Genomic DNA, 18385 nt, shown 5'->3' on the forward strand with positions numbered 1-18385 from the left:
AATTCATCGAGACGCTGCAGAGCTCCTCACCCCCAACAATGGAGTTTAGAGACTCATGCTGTCAAAAAATACAAAGTTCAGATCTAAAATATCATGAGATACAAAATAAGCCTCTAAAAGTTGTTTAAAATACTAAACTGGTAACCTAGGTTTACAAAAATTGAGTAAACTAAGATAGATGGTGCAGAAATCCACTTCTAGGGCCCACTTGGTGTGTGCTTGGACTGAGACTTGAGCTTCTCACGTGCCTGGGCTGTTTCTGGAGTTAAATGCCAGGTTGTAACCTATTTCTGGCATTTAACTCCAACTTGCAACCTGTTACTGGCGCTGAACGCTAGAATGCAACATGGAACTAGTGTTAAACGCCAGTTTACGTCATTTATCTTCGCGCAAAGTATGAACTATTATATATTGCTGGAAAGCCCTGGATGTCTACTTTCCAACCCAATTGAGAGCGCGCTAATTGGACTCCCGTAGCTCCAAAAAATCCATTCCGAGCGCAGCGAGGTCAGAATCCAATAGCATCAGCAGTCCTTTTTCAGCCCGAGTCAGATTTTTGCTCAGCTCCCTCAATTTCAGCCAGAAAATACATGAAATCACAGAAAAATACACAAACTCATAGTACAGTCCAGAAATATAATTTTTGCCTAAAAACTAATAAAAATATACTAAAAACTAACTAAAACATACTAAAAACTACATGAGATTTCCCCTAAAAAGCGTTTAAAATATCCACTCATCAGAGACTCTTTTTATGTGGTTACTTGATGAAGTACCAGAGGAATGTCATATGGTAATGTCTGATCGTGCAAAGGAGTAGTAGATGATGTCCCATCTTTTGGTGACGTTCCACCTGACTTGAGTTTTGAAGACTTAAAACGTACTTTCCCTCGCCTAGTAGTTTAGAGGGACTAGGTGAGTATAGAGTCTAGGCTAGCCTGGGTGCCAGCTTAGGGACTTCTTGAACAGGTCAGGACCTGGGATGTTGTATGTATATATATGTATATAAATATTATTTAGCTATATCTAGGGGTGTTCTAACTAAAAGTCTATACTCTAATAAAGCCTGGATCACAGAATGTTATCAACTGCTTGAGATGTATTTATGTGTGGTTGTTTACAACTGTTTTATCTATTATTATTTGTGAATTGATTATGAATGATTCTGTTTATTAATCCAAAAGTTTTCAAAAAAAAAAGTACCTCGCAAAATAACTACACTTTTAACAACAAATCAGGCTCATATAATAAATAATAGATAATAATTAGGAAGACAAGTTAGTAGCCCTCAGTTTTTAGTATGATCATGACGTACCAGAAAAATGGATCGTTACATTCTCTCCTCACAACACACTCATACATGCTAAAATTTCAAGGAAATGGGGAAAGAACACTCTCTCAAGTTCTAACCCTTAGCTGATCTTCAAACCACCATAACTTTTGATCTAGAGCTCCGATTGTCACGTCGTTTACGGTCATGCGTTCATCGCGAAGAGCTCTACAAAACTCATACAATCAATCTTGAGGTAAGCTGCATTTTCTTCTTCGATTTCCAGCCCTTATTTTTGAGTTTCATGGGCAAAAATGTTGAGGTTTTGAGTTCCTTTGTGTTATAGGATCAAATTAGCTTGAGGGGAAGGCTTGTTATAGCTCCCTTGGTCCTTAGGTAAGGTAAGATATCTCAAACTCTAGTGAGAATGTTGAATTCGTGGTTTTGGGTATTGAGCTTTTGTGTCTTGGTGTGATATTGTGGCCTAGGCATTTTATATATGTATATTGGAGCTTGATTGGTGATTTTGGAAAGCTTGGAAGAGGACTTTGTGTGCAAAAAATCTGTTCTTGAAAGTGTTGAGACCTTGAGATCTTGTAGAAAAGTGAATTGGAAGTGCTCCGGTTGAGCGGGAAAAATCGGCTAAGGTATGGTCTCGATTCCATGTATCTAAAATGTAATGTGGTGGGAAACATTTGGGCTAGAGGCCCTAAGATAGGGATTGAATTGTTGAGGTTGTTGAATGGTTGAGATATATTGTGTGGTCATATATACATCATTATGAATATTGATGTTTTGTTGGTATGATGTATGAGAAAAATCCATGTTGTAATATATGCTTGATGATTGATTGAGGTTAAATTATGAGTGAAACCATGTTGATGGTGAGTGATAAACCCCATTTTTAGGGTTTATCTTGTAGTGAATTTAGAGCATTTTAATGACCTTTTCTCGCATTTAACCTATGAATTAGCATGGTTTTGTAATCTCTCCCGTATTCGTGCTTAAGTGTAAAAACATGCTTTTTAAGCCTTATTTTGATGAATTCAAATTCCTCTTTGATTCCATAAGATGCCTTGATGTGTTTGCTAGTAATTCCAGGATTGAAATAGGCTAGGCATGGATCAAAGGGAGCAAGGAAGGAGGCATACAAGTGGGGAGAAGCATAAAAAGTCAAAGAAGTGAAATCAGCCAAGCACGCGCACGCGCACAAGGCGCTCGCGCACACATTGCAGAATCGGCCAGGGACGCGCACGCGTACCGTGCGCGCACGCGTCGAAGTCCGCACATGACTTCGTTAAAGCAGCACATGCCTGGCGATCTTGGGGAGTTTCTGAACCAACTTTGGCGCCAAAATGCACAAAAAGGACCAAGGATAGAAGGGGAAGGAAAGGAATCAATCATTTTTAGCATCATTAGGATTAGGATTAGTTAGTTTTAGAGAGAGAAGCTCTCACTTCTCTCTAGAATTAGGATTAGGTTTAGGTTAATCTCTCTTCCTAGATTTAGGTTTAATTCATGCTTTAATTTACTTCTCTTTTATCAAGTCTTAATCTTCTCCTCTTCCTCTTTCTAGTTATGTGCTTTGATAATTGTAATTTTCACTTTGTTATGGATAGATTGTTGTTCCTTTGTTTTCTTTCAATAATGCAATTTGAGGTAATTCATGATAATTGTGATTTCCTTGATTGTTGTTGTTACTTTGCAATAATTGTTGTTAGATTTTGTTCTTGTTGTTGATTTACTATGCTTTTCTTTTATGCCTTCCAAGTATTTGATGAAATGCTTGGTTGGATTTTAGTGTAGGTTTTGTTCCTCTTGGCCTAGGTAGAGTAATTAGTGACTCTTGAGTTATCTAATTCCTTTGTTGATTGAATTTCTTGTCCAAAATCTTAAAAACCCCAAATATAACTCACAACCAATAACAAGACACTTCATTACAATTCCTAGGGAGAATGACACGAGGTCCAATACTTCGGTTTATAAATTTTAGGGGTTTGTACTAGTGACAAACAACTTTTTGTATGAAAGGATTATTGTTTGGTTTAGAAACTATACTTTACAACGAGATTTCATTAGTAAAATTCTAAACCGTCAAAAATCCAATCATCAAAATGGCGCCGTTGCCGGGGAGTTGCAATGGTGTTATGTTATTGGTTATTGTATATATGTGAATAGTGTGAATATGTTTGCTTTTGTTAGCTCTTGCTAGTTTTAGGATTTAATTTTCTTGCTTCTTATTTGATTTTGTTTTCATTTTCCTCTTGCTATCATGAATTCTCACTTTGGCTTTGAGTGTGATTACAACTATGTTGTAGGTGATGAGGACTATAATGAGAATGTGTATCAAGGATGGGATAACCAAAGGTGGGAGGAGCCATATGCATATGATCAATCCTCATGGCAACAACCTCCACCAATGCACTATGAAGAAGAGCCATTCTATGATGCATATCAATCCAATGGCTATGGTGACTTACCTTGTGACTTCCAAGAACCACCACCATACGCCCATGAGTCATATCCTCAACATCAACCTCAACCACACTCACAATCCTATTTTTACCAACCACCTTCATATGACCCTAATCCATATCTATCCTACCAACAACCATATGAGCTATATGAACCACATATAGAGCCACCACCGTTTCAACATCAATATTTTCAAGAGCCACCCCCTCCATATTATTACCAAGATGAACCACCCCCAATATATGAAAATTTTCAACCACAAGATGAATACTACTTTCCACCATAACCTCCCATGGAAGAATACTTATATTCATTGATCCAAGAGCCACATGATCCTAATCATATTATCCAAGAGGAACAAGAGTCAAGGGATCATCTCAAGGAAGCATTGGATCAATTTCAAGCAACCATGGAGTGTGTTGTGCAACAAGTGGAAAGAATGGAAAACATTGAATCACCACAACTCTACCAAGAAGAACCACTTTCCTACTATAAACCCTCTCCCCAATTTAATGAACCCTTCCACCCACCCCAATCTCTAATGGATGAAACCCTCGGTGCTCTTGTTCAAGGGCAAGAAGAGATGAAAAGGGATGTGCAAAATTTCATGGCCGCCTTGGATGCGGTAACAAATCAATTAGCCTCCCAATGCTTGAACACTCAAGGAACTCCCATGGCTACATGTGGAGAATCGAATGAAGAACATAGCATGAAGGAGAGATTGGAAACTCTGGTGGGAAATGAGGGAAGTTGCTTTGTATTGGAACAATTGGAGGAAGCTTTAATTGTTGAAAACACGGAAGAAGTGGTAGAAGATTTAGGAGATGCGGAGCCTCCATGGGAATATAGAGTTGAAGAAAACCCCTCCAAGATGATTGAAATTGATGCTAGGAAGGAAAGTGCACACCTTCCAAGGCATATTCCATATGAAGACTTGGATGGAATAGAGAAAGAATTGAGTTCCCTTGGTGATGAAGATCAAGCATCAAGTCCTAGTGGTGAAGAATCCTTTGAGCATAAAGAACCTTTTCCCGGTGCATTTGAAAATATTATGGAGGTAAACTCCTTTCACCCTCCCAATTATAGTTTGATTAAGGAAAAAGGCTTAGATAGTTTGATTGTTAATGAACAAAGGATTGAATTAGAGAAATCTTGTGAAGAGGTGGAAGTCCCTAGAAATAGAAGAACGGGGATTGGTTATGCTTTGTCAAGATCTTTAGAAGCATCTTTGCCTAGGTTGTCATCTACTCCTTCACTTGAGTGGGTAAAATTCATTTCTATTAGCTTTATTGTCCCACTTGAGTATGGCTTGCTTGAAACGGATGGTCAACTTAGGATGCTTTGTGGGATGAAGCGTAAGCGAAAGATGTTTCGTGGTTGGCGTTGCAAATCAAGGCTCATTTTGGTTGATACTTTAAGAGTTGAATACAAAGGTGGGAATAGTGCTCAAATAGATAAGTCTAGGAGGTTTGTTGGGCACTTTATAGAGAATTCATCTTGTTCACCACCCGGATGGACTAATAATGATGATCAACTTCAAGACGGGTGTGAAGATAAAGTGTGGGATCCCGGATTACAAGAAGAGGATCAACTTTGGGAGCCCCAAGCTTGTGAAGAACTCCATTAACACTTGGCTCAATCCATGAGAAATCTTGGGGCACAATGGAGAACCAAGCATTGGTGGGAGTTCCAAGACGAGTACAAGCATAAGCCACCATGATAATGAGTCTCTCAACATGTCAAACTTAAGGACTTAAAATAAAAGTGCTAGGTGGGAGACACCCCACCATGGTAAACTCTTTCCATTCTCTCTTAATTTTGCTTAATAAGTGATTTGAGTTGCCATTGTAGGTAGAGGTTTCATATAAATTTGTTTGTACAACTTAATTGTTAGCATAGTCACATGTATGTTGTGTTTAGTAGTAGATGAATAATATCAAATTGCATTTTTGTGAATTGTATGATGGTTGATTGAATAACGAGTTATGAGCAGTATAGGGAGCACCTGAGCACAATTTTTCTGCTTAAAGGGCAATATAAAAAAAAGAGAAGAAGAAGAGGGGTTAGACGCGCGCGCACGATGTACGCGCACGCGTCCCTGAGTAGCTGCATCATCACCCAAATTCCAGAAAGTTGGGCCTCTCTTGGGCAAACACTATGCCCTGAGCCCAACACAACCCACGCTGACTCGCATTACGTGCGTGCGCGTCCATACAGCTATAAGGAAATGCACGCGGACGCGCCGCTGCCGCGTCCGCGTCGATCTGCTGCTGCAACTTCTGAGCCAATCTCCAGAGAGTTGCGCTGGATCTGGGCCAACTTTAAGCCCCCAGCCCAACTCATCTCGTGCGGACGCGCACTTGCCGCGTGCACGCCTATATGCCAAAAGGAGGAAAGGACGTGAGCGCACGGATCGCGCTTGCGCGCTTTATGTTACACCACCGACGAACTCGAACACGCACTTGCCGCGTGCGCGCCTTAGCTGATGCCGCCATTCCAGGCCTTTGTCCAGAGAGTTGGGCATGTGTCAAGCCCGCTCTAAGCCTCCAGCCCAACCCCATGTACGCGTGCGCGCACTATCCGCATACGCGCCGCTATATAGTTTCCCTATCCACGCTTGATCGCGCTGTACGCGCACGCGCAGGTCCCTAATTTCATCGATGTACGTGGACGCGCGATGTACATGCCCGCGCCAATTCAAAATAAGGGGATAACCCTAATGCGCGAGGGTGTTGCGCAGTCGCACACATGTCTTCTACCCCCATCATCTTCTTCCTCTTTCCTCCTCCAACCTCTATTCAACCTCCGCCGCTAACAGCGGCCGCCGTCACCACCACCCAACCTTCGTCTGTCGTCTCTCTCTCTCTCTCACTTCCAACCTCTCATTCTCTCGCTCTGCTCACCCCTGCCCGAACCACCTCCGCCATCACCGCCGGCGAAAAGCACTCGGCGGCCCCTCCCTCTCTTTCCCCATTCACATTCTCTCCCGCTCTCCCGCTCTTACCGCCGCCAGCTCCCCTTCACTCTGCCTCTACGCTACCGAGCACTATCACTGCTCCGCCGTGCCCGCCACCCTCCGTGGCGGCGCTCCGCCCAGTTCACTCCCTTGCTTCCTTACTCCCCTGCCCTACTTCCATTTCCACTCTGCTCCAGGTTTCTGCTTCGACTCCTGTAAATTTTGATTACTGTTAGTACTGTTAGTTGTTTGTAGTTAGTTAGAATTGAAACTTTGCATGTTAGGATAGTTAGAAATAATTGCGGTTAGGTAGCTAGGTTTGGATAGAGGATTCTAGGCCTGATAAGTGCTCCGTTTGTGCATATCCGCTGTTTGTTTACTTGGGTGTTGTATGCTGATTTTGGACTACTTTTTATGCAATTTGTGTTGCCTGAATGCTGAACCACTGTTGCTGTGCTTAATTGATGTTACCTTCTTGCTGTTTGTGCTACTTTGCTATCCGGGAACGTCCAATTTTAAGCCGGGATGCTGCCCAATTTTCAAGAAATCTGTTTTCATCTTAACTCTATTACAAATTTGGGCTAATTTCCGTTTACTTTTGACTTCCGGGATTTGCACCAATCATTGTGAACATGATTTCTATGTCTAGCCACAACTCCTCTTTTATTGAGCCTAAATATCATCATGCCACTAATCCACTTTTCTAACTCACTAATTTCTTTAACCATTTAACTTCTACTTACATTTAGCCCTCTTTAACCATTCTTTCAAAAGTATGATGATTTTATGACTTAATAAGTAAGAGTTGTTGACTTTCGTGAACATTGCATTCTTGGTTTACTTGTTCACTTATGCTTACTTGTTCACCAATTTTCTCAAAGTTCAGTTCACATCATGATTGTTTATTAGCCAATTGATACCCTGAACATGCTTTCTTTGCTTTGTGCTAGGTGCTTCATTGCTTATATTCTATCATACTTTTCAGGATGTCGGGTAAAGGAAAAGCCATAGCCACTACCTCCAAGAAAAGAAAGCATTCTGCACCCTCTATTCCCTCCATTTACAAGAATTATGCTAAGAATCCATTGAATGATGAGGAAAAGGAAAATCAGTTGCTACCTTCTACTGATCCAACCAAGTTTCCCAATCTTTACTGTAAGCTTCGCCTTTCCAAGTATCGGACGACGAAACTGAATACTGAGAAGAAGCTTGTCCTTCCCATTGATGTGAGACGAGTAATTACTAGTCGCATCCTAGAGTTGGGTATGGACTTTGTTGATAGAGATTTGGGAGATATCAACATTTCTTGGGTTAAGGAATTCTATTGCAACTTCTTCCGTCCTACTTTAGATTCAGTTCAGTTGAGGGGTAGAGAGGTTATGATCACTGAGTCAGCCATAGAGGAGGCATTGCAGTGCCGACATCTTACTGATGGCACCTGCGCTCATCAGCAGGCTGAGATAGCTATTCACAGCATGACCTTTGACTATGAGGCGCTTAGGCACGTGATTGCTATACCAGATGCCACTTGGGTCATGGATGCGAACAACACTAAGCCTAAGGGGATGCTATTTGCTCATTTGACTAGAGAGGCCAAGACTTGGCAGATGATATTTGCCCACTATGTCTTACCCACCACTCACTTTTCTGAGATCCCTATGGAGATGTTACTTTTGATTGGTTGTGTTATGGAGGGAAAGGAGGTTTATTTTCCTCGACTTATTCGGCAGTGTATGTGGCGAGCACATATTCGTGGCCTACTTCCATTCCCTACCTTGGTTACCAGTATGGCCGCCTTAGCTAAGGTTCCCTGGTTGGATGATGATGTGATACCACCCCCCTCAGATGACGATGACAAGGAGGTTACTATTCCTTGGGGTGGCTGGGTGCACGAGAAGCCCCCAGCTAGACGCCGATCTAGGGCTAGAGCAGTGGTAGAGACAGCTGGACCTTTAGCAGCCCCGTCCTCGTCTACAGCAGCAGCCCCATCTTCTTCGATAGCCCCTTTTTCAGCACCTGAGCCAACTTACCTACTGGTTCAGCATCTGTTTCAGTTTTTGGAGCGCAAAAAGCACCACATCAGGCGCCGACTGGATCGGATGGATCAGGCCCTCATCTCCCTGGGCGCCGAGTTACCTCCGCTCCTAGATTCTCTGGCCTCCGATGAGCAGGATCATCCGGAGGAGGATGTTGATGAGCCGACTCAGCAGGATGCATCTCCAGCTGCACCTGACACCACAGAGACTCCACAGCCCCATGAGGAGCCGGTCCCACAACCTCAGACAGAGTCAGCACCTACCATTGTACCTTCCCCTGATCCTCCGGTTTAGCATCGAGAACGATGTTCGATCTTAAGTGTGGGGAGGTCACCGGTAGCATCATTATAGGACCGGTGAACATTTTGGCCACTCTCCTAGTTATCATATTTTGTATATTTGATGCATTAGTAAAATTCTAAACCGTCAAAAATCCAATCATCAGTGAGTATGATGCTGATTTTGTGTAATGATAGTTGATTGGAAATGGTGTTGTTGGAAATTGGTATGAGAAAGAGTATATGACATGAAAATGTGTTGAGATTGAGCCAATTGAGTGAAGTGGGTTAAAATGATGGGATGGTGTTTTGTGAATTTGATAAAAATGCCAATGTATGAGTTGAGGAGGCTTGAGGTTGATTTTTGGTATATTTTGAATTGATTTCGAAAAGGGTTGAAATTGGTATGTTTTGGTTGATTTTGAAAAGGGTTGAAATTGGTTTGATTTGAAAATGACGCTTTATGGTTTTGTATGAAAATATAATTTTTGGACATACTTTGGCGGAGCATAACTTGGACTCCGGATCCCCGTTTTGTGCCAAACTTATTTACAAATAAAATTGGATCCGGAATGTTTATGCCGTTCAAAGAACGGGTGAAAAATGATTTGAAACAGAGGAGTTATGCCCGTCAGAAGATTGGGGTGCGAAACTGTGAAATTTTACAGCTTTTAACTTAGTAAAACTTTTGGCAAAATGAACCCCAACGCGTACACGAGGATGACGCATACGCGTCGTTCTTGAAAATGCACCATCTATGCGTGTGCGTGGCCCATGCGTATGCGTCGATGCGCTGCACAAAATGCCCAGCCAACTTCTCGAGAGTTGTATGAGAATTATGCCAGTTTTGTGCGTGGGGCACAAACTCACCCACGCGTACGCATGGCTGATGTGTAGGCATCACTTGGCTATTTTTTCATCCACGTGTGTGCATGGGCGACGCATACGCATTGATGAACTTTGTGCCTTTCCACGTATGTGTGTGGGCGGCGCACACGAGTGACCCTGTTTTCTCTTGAAAGTTGATTTTTGAGTTTTCAAAACCAAATTTTATGCTTCTAAGCCTCCGATCTCACCCCTTATGTCTTAGATTGTTATGATATGCCTAGTTATGAGAATATAAGTAGGGGATGTGGTAACTTATGGATGAAGAAACGAAAAAGTTAATGATCAATGATGATTAAAGATGATTGTATGAGGTATGGAGGATGGTGATGGAAGTGCTTGATATGCCATGAGCCTAAGGGCTGTAATTGTTAATGAATTGGCAGGTTCTGGATTTAACTATGAGCCGGATGGCTGAGTTATTGCCGTGTTACGGCGGGGCCATTGAATTATGGCTGAGTATAATTGCATATATGCGTATTGAATGAAATGTGAATGTTGCACTTCCGCTATCTAAGACACGAGATTCCCTGGAAGAAAGCAGTGGCTAGCCACCACGTGCTCCAGGTAGAGACTCGGACACTGATGACCCTATGTCGTAAGTGTGGCTGGGCACTGTGAAAGTTCTGGATGAATTCGCCCCCGTGAATATACACCAGTGAGGATGTTGGATATGAATTATGAATTATGAATTATATTGAGTATAACTCAAGTTGGGGATGCACGACAGAGGGACTGTCCAATAGTTAGCTACCAAGACTTGTCGGGTTGGCTATATAACCGACAGATGATATCATCAGCTATTAGGACAGGCATACATCATATGCATATTATGTGAATTTTTTGGAATGCCTATTTGACCGTATATTACTTGCTAATTGTCTAAATGCTATATCTGTTTCCTATTTGTATATCTCTTGTTTGATATAATTGTGTTTGCAATATTATACTACTACTGGCGCTTGGGAGGTCTGAATGATTTGGAAAGGGATGTATTAATTAGACTGAAGATCTTTAGTCAGTTGCCATTTATGGTTTAGCCTGTTTATAAGCTTTGATTTATCTGGTGGAAGTTCTAGGATCGCCTTCGGCTTTCCCAGGATATTACATGTTAAATATGTGGGAACTGTTACCATGCTGGGAACCTCTAGTTCTCACCCATGCAGATTTTATGGTTTTCAGATGTAGGACGTGAGGTTTCTTGTTGAGGCATGCTGGAGGCTTCTGGTTTAGCAAAGATCCTTTGTTCTCGGGACTCTATTTTGGTTTTATAAGTTTTGCTTAGATACTTTTATCTCCATTTAATAATACAAACTGTGATTGACTCCTCTTAGAGGAGACTTTGGAGAATAGGTTTCTGTATTTTGGTCCCTTTGGGTTTCCTTGGGGTTTATTACTTTATATATTTACATGTATATATTTTTATGCTCGGGCCGGTTATCTTCACAACCGGATTTTGAGTTTTGATTTTCCTGTTTTTGGCACTCCTTTGTACATATATAATCTCGCGTTAGCTCGTTTCCTTTATTAGTTATGTTATCGATCGAAGTGTTGCGCTTTCGAGCTACGATTTTGTTTTGCCCTTTTTCTTCAAAGGCTCCTAGCTATAAACATTATTCATACTACTATACGTACTAAATTTTATTTTTAGAGGTCGTAATACCTTGACATATCTAAATTATGACTTAAGCATAAGACTTTGTATGGTAGGGTGTTACAAATTAGCTGTGAGGAAGAATCAGAATGAGAGGAAGTAATATATGTACTTAGTTTTAATTCCACATATACCTTTTTATCATTGTTTACGTGTTTTTGCGATGGATTTTTCTTATAACACAATATAAAATTTAGTAGTGAAAAACTTTTTTAGTTCTCGAACTCTTCGGATTCTGTTCCTGTATTCCAAGATATTAGCGTCTCTAAAAGGTAATAATTAAGAATAACCATTTGGGCACCAATAGAAATAACCATACCCTACCCTATTGAATCAAACATCCGTATTAAAATATTTGTAACCAATCAAACACACTACACCTAGACTATTCGAAATAACCATCTGGTCACCATTAGAAATAACCATCCGCTACCCTCTTGAATCGAATATCCAGTTTAAATTACTTTTAACGAATCACACTTACTACACCTAAATTATTCAAAATAACCATCTGGGTAACAAAAGAAATAACCATTCTCTTTCCTATTAAATCGAACATCCAGTTTATAATACTTTTAACGAATCACACACACTACACCCAAATTATTCAAAATAACCATCTGGGTAATAATATAAATAAACATCCGTTATCCTATTAAATCAAATATCCAGTTTAAAATAATTGTAACTAATTATATACACCACACCAAGGCCATTACAAAATAACCATCTGGGTACCAATAGAAATAACTATCCACTACACTATTGAATCGAAACCGACTTTCTTTGCATATGTTGCATAAAAATCCTAAGCCAGCTTTAAATGCTCAAATCGCATCCTAACTCTTGGTATTTCGTCTTCCACAAGGCAACTATGATCCGTTAACTGCGAATCAGTTCAAAATAGACATCATTCAATGAACATGAGGATTAATGGTCATTTCAAATATGCGATTCATGAAAAAACAGCAATATACCAGAGACCAAACTTCATTAACAAGATCCGTGTCATCACTTCCAAACTCAGTAATGTCCGTACATTCTATGACCTATAATCAAACATACACAAACAAACAAACTAATTAGATACCATACTATTAAACAAGTTTCAACTAAAAAAATTTCATTAATATTTTTTTCAAGAATATCATAAAAAAATTTCATTACTATATTTAACTTACAAGAAATAATAACAATAAAAAATGTACTCATTAAAGATCTCACCTAATTAGTTAGGCTTATATTAAGTATTTATATAGACATGCATGGATCTGCCACTGAATTGCACCTACACAACCTAAAACCAAGTCCATTTCTATGCTTTGAAAAGTCAAAAACCTCATTATTTCTTCTTGGATGTAAATGATACACTCCCATTCTCCATTTTCGTTTCTTCAATTCCTTTCTTGCCAATCCTCTCTTATTTCTTCTTCTTATTTGTTTATTAATTAATTTATTTTTCTTATAGTAGTATTCAGTGTTGTATGTATTGTGCACTTGCTAATTGGAATTTTGGGACCTTTGAGTACTATATTGCATGTTATGCATAACTGTACATATATTTTCTAGCAATATTATATAGCGTGGAAAAATAAAAAAGAATGCAAAAACAAAAAACATATTTAGTGAGCATCCAAAATGAATAGCATCTCCACTTAGAGCATATATTTCCATCTATGAAGTGAGTTGTGACCAAATTTGTTTGTCATGCATGGCATAGAAGTATAAGGATGAGAATTTAAAATAATCTAATGGCAACCATGTGGAATGTTTAAAACATATATGAATAGGTAGTTTCATTCAATTCACTTAACTAAACATGATATGCACTTCTTAAATTACACTAATTAAATGATCAAACTTGAAATTTTATACCAATTTGGTGTTAAACGAAAGAACACGGGCAAGAGGAAGCAGGAACCTGCGTTGGTGAAAGGGAAAGAATGGAAAGAGAGGGGTAGCAGACGCGGTGTTGCAGCGGCACAGAGCTCAGCCGCTACTGGGTTGCACTGAGGTTTCTCATCGGGGTTGGGCTTTGCACAAAGAACATGGGTAGCGTATAGGGGATTGAGGAGAAATGGAGAAAGAGGGAAGAAAAAGAGAAGAGAGAGAAGAGAGAGGGGGTAGGCAACGGTGGTCTCCGGTGGTGATGGTGGTAGTGTGGATGGAGGGTTGGGACTGGGTTGAGAGTGCAGAAGAGATAAGGGTCCAACGAGAGGAAGATAAGATGAGAGGATAGTTGCAGAGTTTCAATTCACCAATGTGAAAATCATGATTTTTTTAAATTTAAAATATGATTATTATTAGAATTTAATTAATCAAACCATTAATTACATTTAGGATTAATTTACTTTTTTAATACCATTGTTTACATTGTTCACTAATGTTATTGTTCACCTATACTTTTCCTTATGGTTGAATTTGTAATTTGAGACATGTGTGAACTTTTATTTTACACAACCCCGCTCTCAACCCAGTTTCTAAATGGCCTCCCAAATTTGACATTCTTAGTGTTGCTAATACTCTCTTTCTCTCTCATTAAAATTTTGTTTTTGACTATTAATTTTGGTCATTAAACTAATTTCTTTAGTTTAGTAATTTAACAATATATTTTAAGTTTTAGCCTATATTTTTAAATATTAATGATTAATTAATTATCAAAAAATAATAAATTTTGATGATTCTCTATTATTCCTCTAAAAGTTATTTTATACTGACTAAAAATTCGTAGCAATATCTACTCTTCTAATTGCATGTGAATATGTGATCTCTCGTTCCCTTGTTATCTTTTCTAAAAATAATTGAATACAATCTCTCCATATATAATAGGAGAACAGTACATGGTTCATTACTCGACAAGTATCTAGCTTCCATAATCGACACATGACGTAGTGAAAGGATAGGAGCATTGAAGAACGGAAGATTGATGATTTAGAAGTTATAATAAATTCTCATTGCAAGTATAGTTTCTAAACCAAGCAATCAACCTTTCTTACAAATATTTGGTTGTCACAAGTAACAAACCCAATAAAATTTATAAACCGAAGTATTCAAACCTCAAGTCGTCTTCTCAAGGAATTGCAGGGAAGCATAATTTATTATTGGTTATGTAAAAAGATATAATTTTGGGTTTTGAAAAGGTTTTGAACAAGAGAAATAAATTGCAGGAATTAATAAATTAATAACTAATAAAACTCTTGGCAAGGTATGAAAACTGGAAGTCCTATCCTAGTTATCCTTATCAATGGTGATGAGAATTATATTTTTGATACCACTAAGTCAACCTCTAACTATGAAGGTCAGTTAAGTGGACAAATTAATTTAACACCCAAATTCCTAGTCAACTCCTTAAGGAAAGACTAGAGTTATAGGAATCTAAATTAATCAGTAAGAATAACAATTATCAATCACGATAGTTTGATAACTCAAGAGTCACCAATTAATCAACCAGAACCAAGAATATAGAAAACTAAATTAAAATCATAAATATCTAGAATACCTCAAATTGAATGAAGATGTCAATTCTAACATGAAAAAGTTCATAAGCCAATTGGGCAACATAAATCAAATACAAATAAAAGCTTTAGAGTAAACAAAATTAGAAGAGAAACATAAATTATTGAACCTGGTACGAAGAAGCAATCCTAATGACTAAAAGAAATCCTAATCCTAAAATCTAAGAGAGAGGAGATACCCTCTCTCTCTAAAAACTACATCTAAATTATGAAAAGTGAATAACAGGAGATCTCTAGTGATGTCTTGAGTCTTTGCAGGTTCCCTGACTTTAATCTGTGTTTCTGGGCCGAAACTGGGTCAAAATGCGGCCCAGAATCTCTGCCAGTAACTTCTGTAATTCTGCAGATCGCGCACGTCACGCGGCCGTGTCGTCCACGTGATCGCGTCACTCAGCGTTTTTCGTACCACGCGTGTGCGTCGTCCACACATTCGCGTCGCTCGTGCAGCTTCCAGTCCGCGCTGTCGAGTCAGGCACATGAATGCGTCACTCTGATTCCTTCCATTTCGCACGGTCGCGTGAGCCATGCAACTGCGTGACTTCTCGCTGGTCATCTCCTTAATTCCTTGTGTTCCTTCCATTTTTGCACTATTCCTCTTCATTTTTTACGCCATCCTTACCCTATGAAGCCTGAAATACTTTACACACAGATCAAGGCATTGAATGGTAATAAGAGAGGATTAAGATTAGCTAAATTAAGATCAAAGAAGCATGTTTTCAATCATAGAACTAAACTATGAAGGAATTGAAAAATCATGCAAATCATATGAATAAGTGGGTGAAAAGGTTGATAAAACCACTCAATTAAATATAATATAAACCATAAAATAGTGCATTATTAACCTCCCCACACTTAATCATTAGCATGTCCTCATGCTAAGCTCAAGGAGTCAAAATAAATGAGTAGGGAAAAGCAGGACTCATGCAATGCAACCTACGAAGGTGAATGCAACTACATGCTAAAATGATTATACCTACTTGGTGAAAAAGTAAATAAATCTTTCAAGAACAGATATGAACTGGATTTCACTAATTCAAATTACAAAGATGAAATACAAATAACTTGCAAGAAGAAGATAGCTTATGAATGCAGGGAACATAGAATTAAGTACTAAACCCTTAATGGTAGTGTATATCATTCTAACTCTCAAGTGTCTAGGGTCAATTTTCTCAATTGTCTACTAATCTTGCTTTCTATAGCTTGCTTTTCATCTAACAATCAACAAAAAATTTAATGCACCAATACATAAATCAAGAGGTCTTTTAAGGGTTATAATGGGGTTAGGGTCAAGGTAGGATTGTATTTGGCCAAGTAGACTAAAATCTGAATCCTTAATTAACATAAACTTTCCACCTAACTTAGGACAATCCATGTAATATAAAATCAATAACTACCCATTAACTGTGTTTACTACATATTTATGCATTCCAAGTTTTGAGTACAGTACATGTGCATTGCTATCACCATTTACTTTGGGGTATTTTGTCCCCTTTTTATTTTTTTGCTTTTGTTTTCTTTTTTTTCTTTTTTTTTTGCATATGATTAAGGTTTTGAATGCATAAACATGTTCTTAACATTTTTCACATTTTCACACAAAGTCTAACATACTCAATTCTCAAACCAAACGTTTCCAAACCCACTTTTTCCCACACTTAATTCATGAGCACTTTCGATAATGAAAGGTAAGGCCATATGGGTATGTAAGCTCAGTGAAACAAGGCCTCAATCATATAAGTGCATGCATACATCAAATAATGGAAATATAGAATTAAGCAAGACAAAGATCACAATTTTAGAGAGAAAAACACACACCAAAAATAAAATATTGGTTGGTAAAATGTAACCAATCAATTAGGCTCAAAATCTCACTGGTTTTGTGTGTTGAGCTCTAAACCATGTTCCAAAATAATATTTCTTCAAACAAGTTTGTCAAAAAGTTTTTAATTTAAATTAGTGAAATACTATAAAAAGTTTCTTGAAAAAGAAAATATTACTTCAACCAAGTAATGGTAATATATGCACAAAATCAAACAAACATGCAAATACAACAACTAATTTAAACGTTGGTGTTGAGACAAGAAGGTACTAACCCATGGAGATCGGTATCGACCTCCCCACACTTAAGGATTGCACCGTCCTCGGTGCATGCAAAGCTGTGCAGGTGGGCGGGAATTGTGGTTCCTCAACTGGTGCTCTTAGTAGAGTCTTTCTCTTTACCCTTCTTGGTGGCCATCCTGAAAAGGGAGAAGAGAAAGGGACATGAAGTCAAAGGGATAGAGCAAAGAGGAGGGCAGTATGAGTTGATGGTGTTTTGTGGAAAAACGAATTTTCAACACACAAATCCAACCGGCAAGTATACCGGGTCGCATCAAGTAGTAATAACTCACTTAGAGTGAGGTCGATCCCATAGGGATTGATGGATCAAGCAATTTTAGTGGGTGATTAGTTTAGTCAAGCTAACATTGAAGTGAATTTGGATGAAGTGTAGCCAACAGAAAGTAAATAGCAAGGAAAATTAAAGTGCAGAAAGTAAAATTGCAAGTAACTTAAAGAGCAAGAAAGTAAAATTGCAAGAATCTTAAATGACAAGAAATGTAAATTGCATTAAATGTAAAGGGGATTGGGAACAAGGAGATTAAAGCAAGCAGCAAGCAGAAAAGTAAAAGATGAAGTGCAGCAGATTTAAACAGAAATGAAAAATTGCTTGAAGAAGCAACACAGAATGTAATTAAACTCAATTGTGAAATTTAAAGAGACAAGATCTCAGGGAATCAATGAGACTAGAAAACAAGTCTAGATCTCAATTCATTCCTTGATCCAACAAGAGAGAAGTTGAAGAAAATTAAAAGAACAGATTGCAGAAGAAGAAGATTTAAAACAGCAAATGAAAATTGAGTTATGCAGTAAGAGAACAAGATGAATCTCAAATCAGGAATGAAACAGAATTCCTTCCTTCCCAATCCAAAATTCCAAAACAGCAATAAAAACTAAGAGATAGCTCTCAAATCCTAATATTCCCTAGTGGGTCTCGCCTCCTTCTAATGGAGCTCCCCCCCTCTCTGAAATGAGAGTGATGCCTTTATATAGGCTTTTCAAAGTGAAAAATGAAAATGAAATTAAAACAAATTACAAAAATGAAAATCCTAATTTAATTGATCCATGTGCCTTTGAGTGATGATGTGGGCTTAGCTTGCTTTGGATTTGAGGAGAAATGGGTTTGGTTGGCCTTGATTCAATTTGGTGAGGAATTGAATTAAATTGAATTTTGGTTGATTTTTGGCCCATGACACTCCCAGGAGGCTGCCCTGCCCTTGTG

The 18385-nt window shown here is 38.7% G+C and overlaps 1 protein-coding gene across 1 annotated transcript; it reads left to right on the forward strand.

Annotated features, from left to right (window-relative positions):
• Nucleotides 1-6493: 6493 nt before the first annotated feature.
• LOC107493901 (lysine-rich arabinogalactan protein 19-like) lies at nt 6494-6937 on the forward strand. The gene has a single exon (XM_016114933.1). It carries the CDS (start codon nt 6494-6496, stop codon nt 6935-6937), a length of 444 nt encoding a protein of 147 aa, XP_015970419.1.
• Nucleotides 6938-18385: the final 11448 nt, after the last annotated feature.

This window comes from Arachis duranensis, chromosome 6 (genome assembly GCF_000817695.3).
Source record: "Arachis duranensis cultivar V14167 chromosome 6, aradu.V14167.gnm2.J7QH, whole genome shotgun sequence".
Taxonomy (NCBI): Eukaryota; Viridiplantae; Streptophyta; class Magnoliopsida; order Fabales; family Fabaceae; genus Arachis; species Arachis duranensis.